The sequence below is a fragment of the Perca flavescens genome, chromosome 13 (genome assembly GCF_004354835.1).
Source record: "Perca flavescens isolate YP-PL-M2 chromosome 13, PFLA_1.0, whole genome shotgun sequence".
NCBI lineage: Eukaryota > Metazoa > Chordata > Actinopteri > Perciformes > Percidae > Perca > Perca flavescens.
This window is the reverse complement of record NC_041343.1, coordinates 20,358,285-20,382,374: the sequence shown is the minus strand read 5'-3', so window position 1 is coordinate 20,382,374 and position 24,090 is coordinate 20,358,285. Positions and strand designations below refer to the sequence as shown.

At 41.0% G+C, this 24,090-nt stretch overlaps 1 protein-coding gene across 2 annotated transcripts in view; it reads right to left on the bottom strand.

The window, feature by feature from the left end:
- Window positions 1–13,312, bottom strand: part of cpeb4b (cytoplasmic polyadenylation element binding protein 4b) — a 35,444-nt gene extending 22,132 nt beyond the window's left edge. Inside the window, exons 1-2 of one of the 2 annotated variants that reach the window (XM_028595063.1) lie at window positions 12,931–13,312; window positions 10,885–12,122 (exon numbers count right to left, since the gene is read on the bottom strand). In XM_028595063.1, coding sequence (XP_028450864.1) covers window positions 10,885–12,075 — 1,191 coding nt within the window. In that variant the 5' untranslated portion in view covers window positions 12,076–12,122; window positions 12,931–13,312. Of the gene's footprint in view, window positions 1–10,884; window positions 12,123–12,671; window positions 12,750–12,930 lie in introns of those variants that run through there. The other variant, XM_028595064.1, reaches the window with a different exon arrangement.
- Window positions 13,313–24,090: the final 10,778 nt, after the last annotated feature.

Sequence of the window (24,090 nt, the reverse complement as noted above, 5' to 3'; positions counted from 1 at the left end):
ATACCTTTAGAACAGTTTTCTATTTAAGTGCGGCAGAGACCTCACACTGCACAGAGCCAATGACTCTTCTGGCTACAAGTTGTTCAATAAACTGTACAACGTGACTCAAATGTTTAGTCATGAGTATTTATTTTTTTCTTAACTGTCTGGTCAGGACTGAAATAAACTTTTTTTTTCCTTTCCGCATCATATCCATTGTATCAGCCACTTGGTTATTTTATTATTATTATTTATTAAGTACATCTGTGGAAAAAAATAATAATGGCTTACTTAAATAATATAAATTGTAGAAACCATTAACTATTTAATGACAGTATTTGCAAAGATATCCCAACAATGCTCTAACCTAGGCATTAGCATTTCATGTTTGTAGTTTATGTATATGTGGTATTTGCAAAACGCACACACATGAGCAATTTAACACCAGAGTAACAATATTTAACACAGGGACAAGGAGAACCAAGGGGGTAAGCTTCGCTTCAGAACGCGAACCTCCGATGGCGCCATTTTGTTGCTACAAAGGTATCACCTCTTGTTAGCATTCCACTGACCGCCATTTTTTTTTTACGTCACTTGACTGCGAATAACTTTACATCTGAAGCGTTTAAAGACTCTATTTGTCCGTTGTTTAATTCTAAAGAAACATGACAATGTATAAAAGCCTCCATTACCTTGTACCTCACGTTATGGTTCCGTAGCAGACGTTTTTGTAAAAATAGGCTAACGGTTGTGTCATAACCAAGTGACTTACTGTCGCACAGTGGAGGAATTACCGTATAGTACAGGAGAAGCTCACAGGCAGTTTTGACTTACATTAGCTGTTTAGGTTTAATTACTAATGTTAACTAGCATGTTAGTTAGCAATAATTAGCCTGTGCTTATGTTATCTCCTTACATATACCTACACTCTCCGTCTCTGTAAGATTGGAAATGATTGAGATTTCTCTTGGCACAGCTACCAGAAGACTTACAACTTTCAGACACGTTGCTCACGTCACATTTACGTTGTCTCTGTCAGTTGGAGGCTGCGCAGTAAAGCAAGTGATCACCGGAAAAGTGCTTCTAATAGCCTTCACTGGTCTCCGTCCAGAGCAACAGGGTCTATTGGTCCATTATATTTATGTCAATGAGGAGAACCTCCCTGAACTATAAAGATACACAAAATAGCCATGCCTGAATACATCTCTTGAGCTTACTTTTTGCTATAAGATTTATATCTGCAAAACGTCCGCTTAGAGTTGATTGAGGCTGACAAGATGTTGACAGAACAATCGAGAAACTGAGTTTATTGATGACATGACTCACAGCCTCTTGAAACTTGCAAAACTTGTGAACAGTAGGTGTTACAGATAATAAAGTTCACTCTGCAACAGCATGGCTTATTTGTCTTCTACCCTAAACTTAATTGGATGCATACTTTTAAGAGAAAATTCAGACATTTCCAGAACAGTCACCATTGTTTGCCAGTTTAAAAAGAATAAGCAGGTGTAGCAACAGTTTGAATGGAGGTCTGATTGAGGTCTATTGTGCAGCCTACTTGACATAACAATACAAATAAAGCCTGACATTGTGTGAAAGCCTGTTTATTAAAGTGAGCTATAAGTCAAAATTAAATCTAAAATCCAGACAAAATAATGAATGTGCAACACCGGTATGTCAAATTGACCGCCCCTGAAAAGTCTGAAACTTCCTGACATCAACACTGCGTGACCAGCTCTGCCCTTGACCTGACTGATAATGGGCCGGCCTTGCACAACAAGAATTACCCAATATGCCTGTCAACTTGTAAGTAACTGATCTGTATAGTCAATCACTCTCCATTCACCACTTTGTCTTTCCAACAAATAGGCATTAATCTATGCATAACCTCTGTATTATGTACACATTTGTCCAGCAACCAGTTCAAACCCACGTTACAAAAATTGGGCCAATGTCTGTGGATAGTTGTCTGAAAGCAAAACCACCTTGGGAAGAAAAGTTCATATCGTACCGTGTTGCATCATGAACTCAACAGAGGTGAAATGCTTAAGGGTTCAGAAAAACAGACCCGAGTCTGTGAACTATATAACCAAAGGTCGGGGCAGGCAGGGAGCACACTTTTTTTATCTACTGTCTGCTGTGGCTCCCAAAATCCAATAGCTACTTTTATTATCTGATCAGTCAAAGAGCTTGGTTGGATGTCTGGCACACACTGGCTGATGAAACAGCCAAAAAATCCCCAGCTGTAGCCAAAATTTCACCAGCATTTTGGCTGATGTAGATGTGTAGATTTCCCACACTGACAGAGGGAACATACTAACACAGGGATGACATGGTAGAAGAATACACCCAGTGCACACTCTCTCCCTCAAAACAAATATCAACACAGGGATCTAGGCCAGACTAGGTCTACTATTTTCTCATATCCGCCCCAGTATCTTGTGTGGACTTAGGCTATTGCTTTAGGTCAAATAAACCAAACATTGAAAGGCAAGGGAGGCAGAAACAAGTGAAGGACTGGTTACTGTGGGAAGTATACACCACTAGTGGATATATCTGAGCATAGACAAGTACATAAACACATTAGACAAACACAGACAGGTTTAACATGAAAGTGCAAGATTTCTGGGATCTGCTGCATTTTTAGAGGTTATGGTATTTTTGTAGTATACTATGATAACTGGGCAGAAGTAGCAAGCAGAAGCTCTTCCTGGTCAAAAATTTAATGCTTTCATCGGGTGTCATTATTCTTTATCGTACCATCTCCTTGGTACGGTTATATTTTGGCTGATGTAGTACTGCAAGGTAATTCTATTATGTTATTTAGAAGAACAGGAATTCATTTTGTGGCCGAGATGGAAGTATGGCGGGCATGAGGCCTGGCTGGTGCTCTGCAGTTGCTAAGCATTAGCCTGGAGAAGTGCAGAGAGTGATTAATCATCAGATTCATACATCCTTCTGTCTCTCAACAACTGGCCAGCTGACCACCAAATTACTCATTCCTGACTGATTGCGGGGCCACACACACACACACACACACACACACACACACACACACACAATGTGGGTAAGCAGAAAAAGTACAATCATCATGACCCAATCTAGTTAAAGCTAAATGGATTAAAATGGCGAGACACAGTGACACCCCTTGTTTTTTTACAGTGGCCGTCAATAAAAACCTGCATGATGGATCGATTTACATTAGAAAGCATGGCAAAGTGCATCTACCAAGCCCTGTTACCATTTTTGAATATTTGACCCTGGATCAACAAATAGGTACTCAATTGATCTAAAAGTACTGGGATTAACAAGTTAGGAATGCATCATCAAATTTGGAATCATTCCTTTGAAAAGAGGCAGCATGTGCTCAGTGGATCAGAGAATGTGCATTGTGGGAGGCATGAACTCTAAACTGGGTTTATTAGATTAAATTACCATGACCTATTATAGGTTCATTTATCAGTGTTTTATAACCAAACAGTCTAGTCAATATAAAGTACACACATTGGGTCTGTATGAATTAGTTTCTTCCTATAAAAGGGGTAAGACCTATGTGTTTTCATAGCTCATCTGAAAGACCTGACAAAATAGTACTGTGATCATTTGGTCCAATGCAACTTAGCCAATGCTACCTGAACTCTGAAGAATACTACCTGCAAAGATTTGTCGATTAGTTGATCGACAGACAATAAATCAGCAACTGTTGAGAATGGATTTATCATGCCAAAAATATGATGTTTCCAGCTTCTCAAATGTGAGGATTTGCTGAGTGTCTTTGTCACATTATTTTAAACTGAATACATTTGGATTTTTCAACTGCTGGTCCAAAAACAATACATTTTGATGACATTAACTTGGGCTCTAGGAAATTGTGGTGGGAATTTTTCATTATTTTCTGATGTTTTATGGACTAAACGATTCATCAACAAAATAATTTAGTCAGATTTAAAAAGGTAAAAGGACGGACAAAGCGCTTTACAATTTTTACCAAGACCTAGCCTGTCACAAATCAACGATAGATGATGGTATTATTTGTTTAACTGTAAAGTGAAAAAAGCTTGAAATAACAAAGTGGATCAGATTGCTTGTAATGTACACAGCCTCTCAACTCTAGACAGGTTTTAATCTTAACCACCACAAAACAGAGAGGACAACCTCCAACAGATTTTGATGACATAAAGGGAAGTAAAAAATGATTAAATACAGCAAGCTGTGGGTGATTAACTCCAACATGAATCTTCCATGTCACCTGCCTGTTAATGAAAAATGGAAGTTGAGGGAGGGTGGAAAAGGGAACAAGGTAAAAGACATAAGAATGTGGGCACAGTAGGATTTTTAGGTTTTTAAGAGGCGAGAGATTATGACACCATCCACCTCACATTCATTTGTGGGAAGGCTGATGTTTTTTCCCTTATTTTTTGTGCATCCAATCACATGCCCAAGACAACATGGAGAGAGGAAGCCCAAAGCAACGAAGGGAAGGGGAAAATAGCAGATGAAAGAAAGGGGATGATGGAGAGAGGGAAAGTGAGTAGTGAGGTAAGGCAAAGTAAAAAAGAGAAGAAAGGAAGGCAGGCAGGAAAGGGAAGCAGGTTGAGCTTTTGATGCTTGCGATTATGTTTCTTCCTGGTCAAAGTATTTCAAAGGCCTGCTATGACATTAAATACCCCCAACTGTCAAAAACAACCTATTACCCAGTGTTGGCTGAAAGGTACGTGTGTGTGTGTGTGTGTGTGTGTGTGTGTGTGTGTGTGTGTGTGTGTGTGTGTGTGTGTGTGTGTGTGTGTGTGTGTGTGTGTGTGTGTGTGTGTGTGTGTGTGGGGGGGGAGGGATCCAGCAGTATTTGTACTGCTTGCGGATTTAACTGAACTGACTCCTTTATTATATGCAATGAGCTAGGCTAAATGCAATATGACGCTTCCGCATAGACTCCACTTTCTCTTCTTCCTTTGTTAAGACACATGTGCAGAAGACATAGGCCAGGGACTAATTAGGGCTCATGCACTCATGGGCATGAGCACATACACACACAAGTTTTCTTGTTTCCTGTTTCAGAGCATCTGTCAAGGGTGTGAGAAGGGCACAATGAGGCTGTATGAGCAGCAGAGTTATGTGCTTGCCAGCACAGCTCAGGCCGCTCATTAGTCTAAAAAACATTTCTGTCATTTAACACCAATGTCACAAGGACCACAGGTAATGGCTGAAACATCAGGCCTCTACGGTTTGATGGCTCTGAGTGTCTGTTTGTAGACAGGCAACACTAGAGAATTTACGTGCACACATCATGAATAAGAAGGCTACCTGAAAAGACTGAAGCTTTTTGCTTCAAAGTAAACCCAGGCACTGACAATCACTACATTATTTCAAATACTTGCGTAAAAACTGTCATATTGATTAGATTGCCTTTCAAACAATCAGAAATCAAAAAAATCCAGCTGTGTCAAGTCAGACAACAGGTGTTTAACATTTGTTTCCACTGCAGGCCTGAAGAGCTAGTTTAATAATGTACCTTCATATAACAGCACTGTGTACAAGGCTGCAGTATATCTAAGCTACACAAACAGTGAGTAGGGAGCGGTAACCAACAGTTACCCAGGTAGCTTACTGAGCCAATATCCTGTCCTGGCATGCTCGCCTTCAGGCCCTGCAGGTCTTGGTCTGGTCACAGGCAGAGGTGTCAAAAGTATTCACATTCATTACTCAAGTAGAAGTATATACACTAGGGTTTAAAAAGACTTCTGTAGAAGTTGAAGTATAAACTCAAGCTTTTTACCCAAGTAAAAGTACTGGTTTCAAAACTACTTAAAGTATAAAAGTAAAAGTAATGTAAGAGGGAAAAAATGCCATTAAGGACAAAAGCTTAGGCTGCGCCACAGGGGCCTGTAGTGCACTACCCCACCTCCACAAAAAATCATTTTTCTAAAGGCCATAATGACTATAATGTTATATTAAAATGTTAATGTTTCAGCCGCATTTACGCACATTGAAAATGATGAAATACGTTAAAGAACCATATATGTGTACTACTGAGCATTAACATGTTTCATGGAGCGGAAGATATGATGACTAGTTGCCTAGAAGTGTTGTAATTAGCTTGTGGTACTTGGGTGCGCAGAGCTTACAGCGCTTTCGAAAGGAGTTGTTTTTGCATCCAACCATTCCGAAAAATTCTTCCAGGTATGGCCAGAGATGTAGAAGGGTTGGCTGGTCTTCCTGGCTACCAACCTCCTCGCTGGTGCTTGGTTGGGACATTTCGCTTGAGTTCTCTTGTGTCTCTGCCACGGACATCTTCGTACTAGGCTACATCTTCTTATATACTGTCTATAGGCTACAGACATCTGCTATTTCCTTGCTGGAGAGTGACGTGATTTGTGTCATGTGCAGGTGCGATGGATCGCGTACAAACCAATAGGGTGTCTGAATGGTATACTGTATGTTTATACTTCTCATCTAACCACAATCAAATTCACTCTATCGGGATGACGCAATTTATCTGGATAGGTTTTTGTTTTTTTTGAACGATGACAAGCCGGAATGAAAACAAGCCAAAATAAAATAGGAGTAAAGAGGCTATTTTTTAAATGTAAGGAGTAGAAAGTACATATAATTGTGTGAAAATGTAAGGAGTAGAAGTAAAAAGTCTGCTGTAAAATAATTACTCCAGTAAAGTATAGATACCCCAAATTTCTACTTAAGTAAGGTAACAAAGTATTTGTACTTCGTTACTTGACACCTCTGGTCACAGGCCAAATCTACCAATCTGAATGAGCCCAGTACACCTGGCACAGCAGCAGACCTCGGACCGTGAACTTCACAGGTGAGGAGGAATTAGGGAGGTAGAAAGACAGAAAATTTGCATGGGTGATTTGGTTTCCTCCCACAATCCAAAGAGGTTAGGTTAATTGGCGACATGGGTATGAATTATGAGTGTGAATGGTTGTCTGTCTCTATGTGCTAGCCCTGTGATTGACTGGTGACATGTCAAAAGTGTACCCTGCCTCTCGCCAAACGTCAGCTGGGATTGGCTTCAGTCTCGCCGCAATATCAAGGATAAGCAGGTATAGCTAATGGATGGATGGAAAGTAAGAAAAGCACGAGAGACGAAAAAGAAAAGCAAGGAAGGCTTTCGTGGCCTTTAAAAAGTACACATTTTTGGCCTGAGGCTAGTTACTAGCTGACCAGTGTATTAGCAGTTAGCAGCAGTGTGCCTGGCCTGGAGCCCATCCCAAATACTAAAGCTGCTCTAATACAGCAGTGGCCCTGCCTGCTGCAGCAACAGCCACAGTACATTTTCTCCCTCTGTGTGCCATGGTGCTGTACACCATTTTGGATAAACCACCTAACGGCATATGACCTTGCTCTCAAACTACATCTACACATTTCCTCAGATACACACACATAAATGTCATGGGCTAAGGCAATTACAAGACAACGCCAAACTCCATGAAAGTGGACAGAAAGAGGGATCTTTGCTTTAGCAGCTAGCTTTTGTAACATACCTCACCAGTGACATATCACCGTTTTAATGTGTGTTCCTATCTACTGAATAGCATCTAACTGCAAATGTTAGTGAAGTGCAGCAACTCTCTGTAGAGCTGTGTGTTACAATCACATCTAATCCAAAAGTGTACAGATAAACCGACACTTTGATGAACAAACTTTGATTGTACAGGAGGCAGAATAAACAATTTGAATACTAAAGCTAAAGCCACTCATCCTTCATCTGTTGTGCCAGTGCTAAAATGGAGACAGTTGGAGAGGGCTTTTAGGGAAACCATGTGACAACAGTTCCTCATGGGGTCTGTTTAGTTCAGAGTTACAGGAGCTACTGTATTTCAATTACCAAACCAGGGGTGCCTTGTGTAAGGCAACATGTCATCAGTCATCTGAACAGTGCATGATCTTGACAAGCACAGTTTTTTTTTGTTTTTTTTAAACAAAACAAAGCTACATTAGCTACATTATTGCAATTCTTCAGCAAAGGCACTAAAATGGAAGTGAATGTAAATGAAATGGCCTACAGATCTTAAAGACTGAAGTACACTGAGGAGGCCTCTGACGAATAAACTTGACACTTGGTTGCCTGTGTAATAATTTAACAGGAGTTTCTATAATGCAGGCTTCAACGTTGCAACATCAGTTTACGGTTCAGAAAAAAACACATGACATATGGTTTATCATTTGATATGCTTACAATATTTTTTACAAGCACGTCACACAGAGAGTGCTTGCTGTCACCAGCATCTCTGCTGTGAGTCGAGAAACTTGTCCATTGGCTCTCAAAGTATAATCTCATATCACCTCAGATCTACCAATTACAAGACCATAGTTTAAAGATTAAGCGTCAATATACATCTTCATTTTTTTTCTAACCTAGACCTATATTATTAATTCCTTGTTCTTTGTAAATTGGTTATACTTACATAATCACACACACACACACACACACACACACACACACACACACACACACACACACACACACACACACACACACAAGAGGGCAGAAGGACAATGCTACTTTGGCTGATCTGATTCAGTCGCAATGCAGAGCAACATACTGCGGCTAAAGTAATGCTAGCTTTAGTTAAATCTGACATGTGGACGTAACAGGAGGACTGTCCACTGATCAAAATGGACGCAGATTTACAATTTAGATTGAAAGAGAATTTGCTAACAGACCTAGGTTCTTTTTTAAGCAGCATCTACAACCATTTACTGTCGCTAATTAAGTTGTGAATATTCATTGAAATTATTTGGAATAGACCAAATATGAACCTGGCCCTATGACTGCCTACAGTAATTAGGCTGTAAGCTAATGGTAAATGTCTACTTATTTAGCAAAAATACGCAAGACATGTCAATACAACAACCTTACTGTTTGGCCTGAGGTGCTCTGTGAGTCATTAATTGTAAGTAGAGATAGGGAAATACCTGGGAAGGTTATGGCAAGCAACATTTTCTTACAATTATAAAGTGAGTTAATTTGCTAGTTTATTTTTGGTTAATTTCTGAAAAAATGTGTGATTGATTTGAGATTATGAAGTAGATTTGCCCAATGGATGGGCATGGCCAGGAAATGAAGTAGCCTCTCACTGGTGATCTCTAAGGCTAATTAGTAATGCTGTTCGGCTATTGACATACCGCTGAAACAACACAGGCAAGCAATTATTCAGACAATTTAATACTGTCTATTCCATCCATGATGACATTGGGAACCAATGGCAATCAAGTACCTATGACTGACCAGAAGTTAATTTGACAGAGCAAAAGGAACAAAGGTAAGAAAGCAAAGGATATGCAAAGCCTTTCATCAGGTCATAAGGCCTAGCTGGGCCTATACCAACCTTCCTCTCTTCACTCCCGCCTCCTCTAACGACCGACACAATCAATCATGAGCTAGATCAATAAAATTTATTTATCTCCATGCTCCCTTTACCTCTCTCCATCAATCCTATCGGCTTTTTTCTACATGTGATTACACAATTATTCAAGCCATCTTCATTGTGAGTGGACCCGGCTATCAAAATTACACTATGAATAGGCTGGCATTTTGAAAACGAGTTGCTAGGCTAAGGCAGCCACGACCTGGGTGATTAATAAAGCGGTAATCCTGAAAAACCATTGGGCATTAGGCTTGGGTCATAAATCCACAGTATAGGTTTTTTTTTTCTAGCCAGAATAAAAGAAATCCCATGATGATGTCTTCTTCTTCGCTGGTGTATCTAGATTTTTCTTTACATCCTAGTCTCTGTCATTTTTGGTCATCCATTCCTAGGATCTTTCTCCTCGCACCCTCTCTTGCTTTCCCCATTGCTAACTCCCTCTTCCTATCTTTTTTATCTCCATCCATGATGCCTCCCCCCACTCGCCACACCCCCACTACTCACTCCAACCCCCCAGCTCGTATACGTGTCACACACCACTGCAGTGACAGAGCCACATTAGTCATCATCAGGGACTTCCACATACAGCTGTGGAAATACAGAGCCCAACAACTGCTTTCTAAACTAACATGATACCAAATGTATCATGTAAATCCATACCCTCCCCCCATGTCTAAAAATAGCAGCTATACCACATACTGTAATAAAATCAACAGCTAACATTAATGACACATTGGTGTTTAATCATTCAGGCAGCAGGCGGCTACTGCTGAAAAATATTCACACAGATTTAGGGATGCACCGATACCAGTACTTGGGTGTCGGTGCGATACTGTGCTCATGTACTCATACTCGTAAAACTACCCCGATAAAACCGCACCCGATACCACTTTATGGCAAAGTGACATTAGCCTAAATAGATAGATAAATATAATGCTTTGCGTTACGTCTGTGTTTTAACATTGATGGGTTTACTACTATTGCCAGGCAGCCTGCTTTCCTTTACTTCCGGTTTCTTCTTCTCTACTACGTCTTGCTAATTCACAGATTGATTTGTCTGTATGCCCTCTGGTGTTTCGGAGAGTACTGCAACGAACAATGCGCTGAGCATAAACATTTACGGTGGTGCGAGTATACCCGCGCCTAACCTCTCGTCTCGTCAGTTGAGCAGGTAGTCGAGTACTGTCAGCACTTTGGAGATATTTTACATTTATGTGAAATGGGCGGCAGTGCCATGTTTGTTTAGGAAAACACAAAGTTGAACATTAACCAGTCAACAACAGCATCTAGTTGTACATTTACTTTGTTACAGTCAGAAAGTGAAGAAAATATCTGATGAAAATAAAACATTGTTAGAACTGTAATAGTATTATTAAGTACTCATATCAGTAGTTGGTATCGGCAAGTACTCAAATGTAAGTACTTGGTCTGAAAAAAAGTGGCATCGGTGCATCCCTACACAGAATAGCATGCCAGAATTACTGCTAAATCATACAATGAGACTATCACAGGAACTGACCTGAAAGGGGAAGATGTTATCACTGCGTCCAACTCCATCATCCATCCAGGACTTGGGGTTGAAGCCTGCGGGACTGTTTCGAGGGTACTTCTGGGATGCCACATGGTTGTTAGGGAAGGTCTTCTTCAGTGGGGAGATAGAGTTGATGGGGGTCATACCGCCATTCAGCCCTCGGCGATAATCTCTGCCCTGAGACCCACCCCAGCCACCGCCACCACTACCATAGCCTCCTCCGGGACTCCAGGAGGTGGAGGAGCCAGGGGAGGGAGAGGGGCTCTGGTAGCTGGCTGGACCCCAAGGGGACGGGGGTTTGTTCAGGCTGTTGGACAAATGCGGCAACTGACTGAAAGCCGGATTCCTGTGCGGAAAGGGCGGTGGAGGGTGTGGTGAGGCCGGGGAGCGCCGATGCTGCTGGTGCTGGTTGTGGGGATGTTGGAAGTGGGGGTGTGGTGGGGGAGCCGGGTGGTGCTGGGACAAGGCTGCCGCTGGTCCAATCTGGGGGGAGAAGTTCCCGCCAAACCCTGGACTGACATGGTGTGAGAAGTTCTGGAACAGCAGGGGCCCATTGTTGGCTGAGGCCGCGTTGAAGAAGCTGACGTCCTCATTGATGATGGTTGATGGCGCTGGCGGAATGGCAGCTGACCAGTTGTTGAAGCCAGTAAGCGATGACGAGGTTGTACTGGATTGGACCTGGCCAGTTCCCCCAAGACCAGACGTCTCCTGGTAATCAAAGCCTGTCAAGACAGGAGACTCAAGACGTAACTGCTTCTCTTTTCCGTTACTTCCTTCAGACGTGCCGTTGTCTGTCTTGGCTTCATCTGACCGGACTTTTTCCAGTTCTGAAATGATCCCACCACCATTCCCACTCTCCTGGTGACTCCCAGGGGACAACTGCTGCTGCTTTTCTTGCGTTTCTTGCATTTCCTGTTGCTGCTGTGCTTTGGGCTTCTCTGGCCCCCCCAGGATTTCGTCTTGCACACTGTTGTGGGTGGCAGAGGCAGGGAAGAGCCAGGGAGAGCCTCCCGTGGTGCCATTCCCTGCGGCTGTGGTGCTGTTTATGAAAGCGGCAGGGCTCTGCGACACATTTTGGTGGTGGTGTGGGGGCTGCAGATGCGGGTGGATTCGGACCGGGAATGCAGACTTGTTGCCAGTGTTGTTTTGAACTAGGACTCCAAACCCGTAATCCCCCATTTGTTTTCTGCCCCCACACACAAATGCTATCCCGTGATCGTTTGGTCCTATTGAGAGAAGAGCACACAGGATGGCATGCACTGAGTTAGCAGTCAGCCCCTCTCATTCCACTATAGATCAAGAGATTTAGAAACAACTAGGTGATGGCCATAGACATTTTCTAGTGACATAAAAGATCTTTCTTTCCGTTGGGTCTGTTTTACACCCTCAGAGGACTCCTAGACATATGATAATCACACAAGACTGTCATGAATGAGCTCATTCTTTTACAGAACAATCTACCCTTATTACTCTGAGCAGTTGAACAAACCAACCAGTTAACATTACATCTTTAGCTAATTATAACCCCGTGACGTTGCCAGCTTGTAGCTAAGTCTTCAGCTGAGCTGCTGGCAGCCACCAATATAGCTTGAAACAGTGCCGTGTCGAGCCGACACAATCTCCATTTGGAGACGTTTTCCTAACACAAACCAGCTGACAGACAATACATTACCCGCAGTATAACATTAAAGAGATGCCCACTCTACAAAATATCAATGAATTTTGAGAATATTAACAATAAACCGTCTTAACGTTCTGAGGAAAAAACACTCGACCTTGTTTGACAGCTGTCAGGAGTCTGTGGAGTCCAACCTCAAAATGTATCAGATACAAGTCATACAATGAATAGTGTCGGACATTATTGCTCGTTATTACATTGTTACACGTCAAGTAACCGTCGACAGTGAAGCGGTTTATATAAACTGATTAGACATTTCCATCCGTTGCTAACGTTAGCTATCTAGCTATCAACCGTTAGCATAAATGCTAGCTAGCTGGACAGCCTGAATACAGGCGAATAAAATGTCTTTTCACCTTCTGATCCCCACCTTCGACCTCGGCGATGTCTTTGTCGAGATCCTTTCCACGGTATGAAAGCAAGGTGTCCTTGAAAAGAGGAGTGCGTCAGACAAAGCTTTTACAGAGGCGATTTGAGAGCTGGCTACAGTGCAGTTGGTCAGCTTTTTTCTCCCTTCGCCTGACGTGTCCTGCCTGCTCAATGATAATGGTAATCAAAGAGCTTTGTTAACGTGGCAATGAGTGAAATATATCCGGCCGCTGTTCTTTCACAAGCCTTATTCGATCGGTTTCATTGTTCGTTTGATTTTCAGTATATTTTCTCGCTAAATGTCTTTCCTACAGAGCCAGCCGATTCCTGTGTGCTTCTTCGAGCTGCCCCTCTATCCTGAAACCGACCGTGGCCGAATGACAGCGAGAGATCAGCCGAGACACACTTCCGCTTGTAGCACCACCCTTTCCACCGTGACCACGCCCTCCGAGGGCCACACCTCGGTATGTGATTGGCCGGAACACCGGCAGCCTCGCCTAATTTCTACAACATTTCAAGGCCATGCACCAATAATACATCCATGCCCTCCTTAAGTACTGCCCACTGGAAAAAAAGGAATAAAAAATCCTCCCAGCACGGTCCTGTCCTTTCACGATGCAGCCGGTATCAGGTCGTGAGAAAACTGAGATACCCCCCTCGAAAGGATGGCAATGCCTCCGAAAAAGAGCATCTTTGGCCCAAGCATTTTGATCTCATGCTCCATTGTAAATACTGAGATTAAGAGGAATCTGTGGTATCATTGCAGGAGCTGTTTTTGTTATCCATCTTTCTAGGGTAACCCAATTTAGATTTATACATATATAAATTCCATATCCCATAAATTCTACTTTTATGATGTTCAGCTTGTGTGGACACTGTCACATAGTTTTTAATTTAATTTTTATATATGATACATTTACATTTTTTTGTATATCTTCAGGCTGCTATTTGTGTTAGCTTGAGTATATTTTTAATTGTTCTTTCATGTTTTATGTAAAGCACTTTGAATTGCCTTGTTGCTGAAATGTGCTATATAAATAATGCTGCCCTGCCTTGCCTTGCCCTGCTATAAAGACTGGAAGCAGGGGGAAACAGCTAGCCTAGCTCCATCCAAAGGTAGTGGTTTCATGGGGAGTTGTTTGCTGGACTATTTCTTGGCTGACGTCCTGGAGTCTTCTCATCATTGTGAGGTTGGCAAGCATCTATAATAAGATATAATGTGATATAGAGCCAGGCTAGCTGTTTCCCCGTGCTTCTAGTTTCCATGCTAAGCTAAGCTAACTCCCTGCAGGCTGTAGCTTCATATTTAACAGATTGATAGTGGTACTGATCATCCCATCTAACTCTTACCAAGAAAGCAACAAAACATATTCCCCAAAAAGTCGTACTGTTCCTTTAAATAATCTACCCCTGAAGGGCCTCCCCTTGTATTTAAAAACTATACACATTGCATCCATTCCCTGCACGCATGCACAGTATTATATCTGATATTATAGTTTTAATCTTAATCTCTTCCAGTTTCAGTACATTATACACACTATGTTCAGCTGTGGCCCACTACCCATGTGCATGTGTCTGCTTCTCTCTACACCGCCAGATGTCTGACCATCCAACCCTTTTTCCCTCATCACCCGCCCACGCCATTTCCCATTTCTCTTTATCTGCCTCTCTGTCCTCCTCTGTGTCCTTCTCTCCTGTACGGTCATTATCACCTTGAGGTCATCAAACAGCTTTGACTCTGTCAGTCTTGCCGACCCTCAACTGGCAGTATTACATGCAGCCGCAAATGGCTATCTAATAAATCTGTCACTTCAAGTCCAGCTGGGAGAGAGTGATAAATTAGGGAATCCGAAGTGTTCTGCATTATTATGTGTGTACAGAAAGGATGAGCAGGCAATGGGAGGTCGGTAATGGCAGGTATTGGCAGGGTTAGGAAGTGACCGGCTTAAAGTAATCCGATTAAAAAATGATTACAGATGTCTGATAGTAATACTATTCACATTTAGCTTGCAAACCAGTGCGAGCTGTGCAAACGCCCTCACATGCAACAGACTGGAGGCCTCAAATGTGAATTTGAGTCATATATTTTGACAGTTATAAGTTGATAAACATTTTTAAATGCAAGCTCTTCACATACCTAAAAGAGAAGACAAATGTCAAACTTTCCATATTTTTACTCTTCCCCGAGACCATCCCCTTAACCAAAGCAGAAATGATTGAATTTAGAGTGAAACATATTTCGTCCTCTCTCAAATAATATAATTAGTCTTTTGATTGTCTAATAACAATGATAAAATAATGCAGCATCTATCTTCCAAAATAGATAATTTTCCCTGCATGGCTTTTTTAATCAATGTAATAGGTCGAACACTACATGTGCAGTACAGTACATGTGCGGTCTAGCCAACACTGCATTTCCATTTCTATTATATATTGTTATTTCTATCTGTGACCTCCATTTCCTTTCTTAATTTTGTGGTCAAGTGAAATCTTAATCATGTGCTAGAGGACGAGAATCAGCAGGAGAAAGGCGTAATGTTTGATAGTCTTAAGTGTTCCAGCTTTACAGTATCTCTTGCAAAGTAGGGCAGAGTATCATTCTCACAGTGGGGTGGATGTTTAGCCAGAGTGCTCGGTACAGTTAAAGGGTTTCTAAGACAGAATAACCAGTCTTACAGGCCCCACTTTGGAGACAACACCCTCTGCATATTCTTTCACTTTCTCTGCCTGTCTTTCACTCTCTGTCACACATTGTGATCAAATTCCCCATAAACAAAGCATAATTGTGAAAATATTTATGGAATCTATATGTCTGTTACTCTGTTCAAAGCTACTGAGATGTGTTATTTGTCTACTGAATGAAATAGCTATTAGCCAGTTTTTTCTGGCAATGGTTCTGTATGTTCCAAGACTGGATAGGTGCTATGAATAAAACATTGAATCCATTAAAAAATTAATCGCCTTTTACCTTGGGCATAATTATGGTGCAATTCCTCCCAGAGTGCGTGTGTGTGTGTGTGTGTGTGTGTGTGTGTGTGTGTGTGTGTGTGTGTGTGTGTTTGTGAGCATGAGTGTTCATTTGTATGTGTGCACAGAGGTGCCAGAGTGCAAATGTGCACATGCTAATCATTTCACAACTCCAATGTTGATGATTTATATTGTAACATTTAAATTTGTGAAACTATTTCCTGCTACTCTGATGGTAGAGAAAATCCTGCAGCCCTTTCACTTTGGCTTGGGAAACCTGCTTACTTGCTTGGACAAACTCAAAAAATGCATTGTGATCTAAAAGCATGGCTGTTTTCCAAGTTGACATTTGGGAAATACAAGGTTTTGACCTGTCAGCAATTGTATTTGTGTAAATTATGCAGATGTTTGATAGATAGACGGTTTCGAACGATGTAACAAAGCCCCATGGTGTGCTGTTGTAGGGTGTGTTTGTGTCCTATGAAATATTCAGGGAGTGTACATGTTGCTAACAAAACGGTGTGGACGTGCTCCTGGGTGGCTCTGGGACACAACAAGGACCTCTGGGTACAGGTTGGAGTGGGGGGGGGTGAATTAGATAATGTAAAAAGCAAATACGAGAGAGGTGGGTAGAAGGATAAAAGAGCGGTGGCAAATAAGGATCAGGGATGGATGCAGAAATAAATATACAGTACATGAGTGTAAAGGCTCCTATCTGAAAGGTCTCCAATAAAACTTACTAAAAAAACACTAAACCATTTGATGACCTAGTTTCAAATGTCTCTAACAAGGATTTTAGTTCCATTGACTTCATTTTGAACACTATTATTTATAATCTTCACACAAAGAAAACTTTATAGATGTGGCAGAGCCTCAGTCAGTTTTCCCATAATGTACCATATATATATATATATATTTGAAATATAAATAAAAAGCATCACTGCCCTTTTTCTTTATTATAGAGCAACTCCTCTCCTCAGTGTTTTTTTTCTTTTTCTTTTTTCTGACAGCCTGAGACCTTTCACATCCTTCATCCGTCCGGTGTATTTTGCCCTGTTGTGTTCTCCCTGGGGACTCTATACTAATTAAGCCAAGAGGTCTCTGCCGAAGAGGCCAGGACGACTGTTTGAAAAGATGTGTGTATGTGTGTGTGTGTGTGTGTGTGTGTGTGTGTGTGTGTGTGTGTGTGTGTGTGTGTGTGTGTGTGTGTGTGTGTGTGTGTGTGTGTGTGTGTGTGTGTGTGTGTGTGTGTGTGTGTCGCAAAGGCCAGGCTGAATTCATGACTCTGCTGCGTACAGAAGGGATAATAAATTACAACGGAGCAGCAGATGGGGGTCTGTAATGTGAGTGTCAGTGTGTGTGTGTGTGTGTGTGTGTGTGTGTGTTTGTTTTCGGGCACACTATATTGAGCAAATATGTAGTTAAGTGAGTTAACACATGTTTCAAAATTCAACATCTTGCACTGGAAAATCTGCAGTTTGACTCATTTTTCAGTCGTCTGATCATTGTGTGACTTCCCATATTGCTGTAATGAAGGAAAATATTACAGGTAAATAAAGAAATCTGTAATACAAAAGAAAATGTGCTTAACAATTTACAAAAAAAAAAAAAAAAAAAAGAAAAAATCTTTTTTCGAGAGGCACCAACTTCAGGGAGTAAATTGGCAGAATTACCATGATTAGCTGGCATAGAAAAATAATACTCGTGGTAGTCGCAATAATGAGATGTGAACTGCGCACATTAATGTTTCCAAAAGAACTCCAAAGAACTGGGACTAAACGTCAAACCAAAATGTTATTGATCCATCCATCTGGGGAAATCGATGTACATAAAAAAAGTTAAATTGTGTTTGTCTATCACTACGCCTCTGTATCTTGAGTGATTCTTTTTCTTATATGTGGCAGTCTGCAATGTATGAATTTGTTGTTGCCATGGCAATGTCAAATTTGGGCTACTTGTTCATTCATTCACTGTTGGTGACACGATTCTGCTTATTTTCATCTATTTGCATCTTTATTTTTCTTACGGATCAACATAAGAAAAACATTTGGAAACAAGTATCAATCTGTCAAAGGGTTGTGTGTGTGTGTGTGTGTGTGTGTGTGTGTGTGTGTGTGTGTGTGCGTACGTGCGTGCGTGCGTGCGTGTGTGTATAATTAAAGAATGTGCACAGATGTGTGTGAAATCAATTGAGGAACTGTGCCCCTAAAGCGGTGGTGGTTTCATTTACCTTCTGGGCACTTCTCCATGGCTGATGAGTCTGGCTGGGTGACAGGCTGAAAGCAGCCAGGACAGCAGACGCTGGACGGATGTGGTGGCCAGCTTCAAGTAAGAATCCACCATTACTATTATCTTCAACTGGGTTTTTGTAGTCATATGATGTTCAAGTCACAGATCAAGTCAAGTCTCAATGAGTCATTTTCTCAGGATTTTTGTCATTCTAATATCATCCAGAATATGATAATGTGTGTAATCATATTGCCTCAATGTGCCTAATCCAGTTCAGTTTCAGTTAGTGATTTTCTTTGTTTCCCAGAATGAGTTTTAGCCATCTCCTGGCATGGCTCTAATAATAATAATAATAATAATAATTTATACTTTATTGTTAGACAGGCCTGAAATACACCCACATGCTCAGTACCTAGCCTATGCATGCACAAATGGCGAGATGTCAGAGTCAGGGGGCTGCAGCTGTCCAGGCACCCCGAGCAGTTGGGGGTTTGATGCCTTGCTCAAGAGCACCTTGGCAGTGCCCAGTAGGTAAACTGGCACCTCTCCAGCTGCTTATCATCAGCATGTTAGGATTGTCATTGTGAGCATGTCAGCATGCTGACGTTATCATGGATTGGTGGTGACGTGTAATTCCATATAAATGGAAATTAAACCTAAATTAGATTTTTTATTTATTTTTTATTTTTTAAGTGTTACATAATGGTATCATTTCACAGATAAGTATGTAGCACATTTTTAATTGGCTAACTCTAATCTATTAGTTTGATTTTATTTCAGTCTAACTGCCAGTGGTGGTTGCTTTGCAGACATTTTGCCAAAAAAACAGTTTTGTTTCACCAAGCAGGAGAAATTTCCCAACTCTCTGACTGGAAAAAATGTCTAGAGAGCTGACATTCCCACTCAGCTGCTAGCTAACTTGTTTGTCATATCAATGATTGCAGCTACTTCTCTCACTCAAACCACAGCATGTCTTGTATGGATGTTGGTGGACACATTTGTATCTCTGTTATGAGTTCTGTCCTTCAGCTATGAGCAGCTATACCAACACCTAAGGTTTGCCACCAACGAAATTAAATTTCCATTTAATCCCCTGGAAAGTGTTGTTGACCAACAAAATAGGATCCAAAAGTCTGTTTGATGTTTGTTGCTAGTTGTACACCGATTTGGGCTGTGCCTCTTGTAAGGTCTGTCTGGGTGGGGTTCATTGTGTGTGTTTGTCTTTCTCTTGTTTTCTCTCTCCTGTGTGTCTGTACACACACACACACACACACACACACACACACACGTGCAGTGCTGACAGAGGCTAAAAGAAAGAGCAATGGACAGAGGAATGCTGAGTCAAGCAGACCTGAGCCACCCCCTACCCCAATAAAGGTACAGAACATGTGGCCTCATTAATAATGAAAGTCCTCCTTAAAGCCCTGAAAGTCAGTGATATATGTATGTGTGTGTGTGTGTGTGTGTGTGTGTGTGTGTGTGGTTATTAAGACATCAGGCTAGTCTGTGTGTGTCTGTGATCGGGAGGGGGACACAAAAAAAAATGGTTATGGTATGGCTTATGGGATTTCCAGATCACTTTAACTGCAAGGTGGAGCTCCAAGTGTCTCTTATCAGTCGACACAGCTGTACCAGGATACTGTGATGTACTATGATATGTGTCTCAGCCAGCAGATGTAGTGAAAGCCAGTTGGAATGATGTGCAAACTGTGACTACCAGCCGGAGGTTTCCAGACATGACTACACGTTTCTCCCTCCAGCAATTCTGTAATCCCCCAAATCTCAGTTCCTTCGACTGTGAAGTGAGAATTAAGGAATTTTTAGTCCTAAAGGCTGAACCCTGATACCTCATGCATGCCAAGTGTAACCATTTCACTTTGCATTGCTTTGATCTATCAAAGTCATCACTTAGGACATTAATTGGATATGTTTTTTGGGCATCAAGGTTCTGTGCTGCTTCTGAGTTTATTTAGCATTGCATGATTAATGTAAACATAATCTTATTGTAATATTCTCTGCACTTTATTTTGTCCATACATAATTCCAAAGAATACAAATAATATGTAAATTCAAATCTTGACATTCTTTAGCGATTGAGCCAGCTGATGTCAACATTTTTTGTTTTGCAGATAATAAAAGCCTTAATGCTGATGGTCTTTCTATTGGTATTGTGGTGAAAAGACTTGACATTTTTGGTATTCTGGTAGTTTAGAAACTTTAGAAAATTTTGGCATGCAATAACAACTCGGTACCTTATGTTTTTTCTTCTTTTTAAAAGATCTTCTCATCTAACTCTCCGCAAAAAAAGTGCATTTCCCAATATGTTAAACTATTGCTTTAAGACACCTCACACCACAACAAAATATTTTTTTACAATGTATTAATAAGCATTTTTGAAAAATGTTTGATTGATTTCACCTTATCGTCCTTGGATGAGAATTTTACATGCTTAACATTTTGTTTTTACTACTACTTTTATTTTGGGTTGCCTACAGTAGTTGTTCAATAAAGCAAACTGCCCTCTTGCCTTCTGTGGCATAAGGAAATCCTTGAGTACATATATCAAGATTTCCATGCATTTATACAATGCATTATCTATAAAATCAATGCTTAAATTTCACAAATGCATATTGTGGTTAACACAAGCCTTCTGAGAAACATTAATATGATGGGTTTTATTAGGTTCACTTGGCATGGTCTTCTATATTAGGAATCAGTGGGAGTTAGGAGCCTTGGAAAGAGTAAGTGATTCTTCCCTGCCATAGATTTATGTTCTAAGAGCCAGATTGTTCTATTTCAATTACTCTTCCAGATGTTTCTATCCTCACTGTGGCTCTGCCAGCCGAAAGCTAACCGAGGTTAACTCTGTTAGTCATAATGTATTGAAGCCTTGCTCTCTTTTACCTCAACTTTCTCTCAAACTTGGTTTGGAAAATCAAACTGTTTAAACCATAATTTAATCATTGATATACAGTATTATTTTAGCCTGAGCCTGCACCAAAAGGGATGTACTTGCTCATGCTTTGCTGGTTGCTGCATGTAAGGGCCAAGTTACATAACATGATACGCTCCATGATTTCTTAATTTGAAATCAAACTGCTGATCTTAGACAATATCTCAAGACTTTCAAACAGATCTGGAATAAGGACACAGGGAAGGTCACAGGAGTTTACAGGATTCCATTAATCCTATTGGATGTCTGGGCGGGTGATGATGGCTGTACGAGCTGTGTTGGCATTATTATCAAGCATAAAGACTTTATGACCTTTCCAGTGAGCGACAGTGCGAGAAGGGGCACTTTAGTGAAGAGATTGATTCCCCCACACACCCCAAACCCTCAGGGCCCCCTAGGATCTGTTGTGTGTTTATTGACCTCCGTTTGCAGAGTTCACATTCTGGCCCATTGGTAGTTAGAGCCATTGATTGGAGTATAACACATAGATGATCAATCTGTTAAAATTGCACTGGCTAGGAGCTCAGCCAGTCACCAGCCTCTGGGGTCACGCAAGGCACACAACGTGACTGATTTTGGAACCTGGGTCATGTACGCTCTGCATGCATGCAAACAAAAAAGCATTTTGTGTGCATTCATGCATATCTGTTCATGATACATTTATCGTAGCATGTGCACTGTGTAAACATACATTAATCATGAACATGCCATATAAACTCTCAACACACACACACAATGTCATGGCACCCACCAATCAATAGCTCACAAAATCCATAACAAACTGTTTAGCATATTTGATCATCTGCAATGCTGCCCTCAGAACAACCTTTTAAAGCAGATAAATGGATGTCACAGTATTCCTTCTTCTCTTTCACTATTTTAATTTTTAGTTATCCTAGTGGCATGGCTCTGGGGATGGCAATGTCTGTCTGTCTGTCTGCATTAGGGCCACTGTATCTCCACATTATTTGTATTGTGATTCAGGTTTTTAATTATAATGAATTGTAATTGTATAGTTGTATTGGATGAATGTGCTGGTATGTATATGTTGATGTGTGCTTGTAGATTTGTCTGTATAACTGTTAGTGTGATAGAGACTATGTAATGGTGTCACATGTAAATTAATGTTTTTAGTGTCTGGGGATTGTTCTGTGTGTGCAGGGGCTGCAGAAAGAAATTAGCTAATAGCTTAATCTGGCATAAATCATGTCCTCTCATTTGTTTATTGTGTATGGTTCTTGTTTAATAAATCTAATAATATTTTGTATATTTGTCTAATAATAACAACAGGAATAATTGTAATAACTTCGGTGATTCTCTGACTTTACATAGAGCGCCAACAAAAGTAATGACATTCCCACGGCCTCAGCTGTACTTTGTATTTAGTGCTAATTAGCTAATGTTAGCATGCTAACACGCTAATGTTTGGCTCTGTAGCTTTGTAGATTTATAGTTTGCAGAGGTGAGTTAATGCCTAAATTATGAGTATATGAAGGGAGGGTCTAATAGTTGCATTTGGGTATTTATTTAGCTACTGCTTTTATATAGCACTACCAACGGGGTTTACACAGAAGATACATACAATGCTACATTATATGCAAACATAAATAAGCCTAACATACTATGTCTTAATGTAGTTATACATTCAATAATGAGTGGTTAGTCCTCTGTAATGAGGCTTACACAATGACATGCTAACATTTTGATCTTTTTCTTTGTATCATTGTCTGTGCTGGCTACTATAACCCAGTCTCTCTGTCTCTCTTCCTCTTAGCCAGGAGTAGTGGACAGATGGTAGGATCAAACCCCATCAAACATTTACAACCTCACAGACACAAGCATCATTGCACTCACTCCCTGACATCAGAGAGGTCCACCCATACCACCCCCACATGTACCCCCACATGTACCCACACACACACATGCACGCACGCACACACACACACACACACACGTTCCCCAGCAGCAAGCGTGGACTATTTTCAAATTAAGAGTTTGATGGAGCTTTGGCAAAAGTCTGATAGATGATGATGGTGCAGTAGCTCTTCCTCTCACTGACCAACTACATTTTTCAGCAAAATGGATCCTATATGCTCTGCTATACTTCAGCTTAAAGGTGTGTTGCTGTTATATTGTTGACATTTTGGTCAAGGACTTTCATCAGGACATACTGAATCCATCAGACTTGTTTTACTGCAGCCTTGAGTCCCCAGGGTCCTGTATCTCAAACAAAAGGAGGACGATAGATAGAGAGGAAGGGAGGACAAGGATGATGAGTCAAGGGAGAGAGAGAGAGAGAGAAAGAGAGTAAGACGAGGAGGAGGAGGAGGATGACAGTGTTGAGGAGGATGGTAAGAGAGAAACAGATGATTAGCAGGCGGGGGAGAAAGAGGAGGAGTGGTGGAGGTGGAGGAGGAGGCACAGGAACTAAAATGGATAGCTACATTGCTGTCATGCTATGTCCTTCAGGCTTTCACTGAAACAACAAGCACCCACTGAATGATGACGATAAGATCCAGCCAACTCTTCACATAGAAAACTCAATCCGACATGACTTGCAGAACCATGGATGTATGTATAAGTCCAGCATCATAAACATAATTTCCTAAATGTGGAGATTTACATTGATGTAAAACACTCCCTCTGCATTCTTGCATGGAGATAAATAGATACAAAAGTAAAAAAAAAAAAAAGAAATCTTAATAATGACAGTCTCTTTCTGTCCCAACAACCCCACAGAGATTTGGTTGCCAAGTCTACCATGGCCACCTTGATGACAGAGCAGTAGTCAGCTTGTCTTCACTTCTATTCATCTGAATCATTCCAGCTGCTTTTCTCATGAATTATTATTTTGATTATGACGCTTTGGGGATCATTACAGGCTTGCACAGTGACGTCACTGGTTTTAATTAGAAGATTACACTGTATGTTAAGTATATTGTACCTATTGTGACAGCGAGTCCAATTCCTCACTCTCAGTTTGGCTTGATCTACCCAG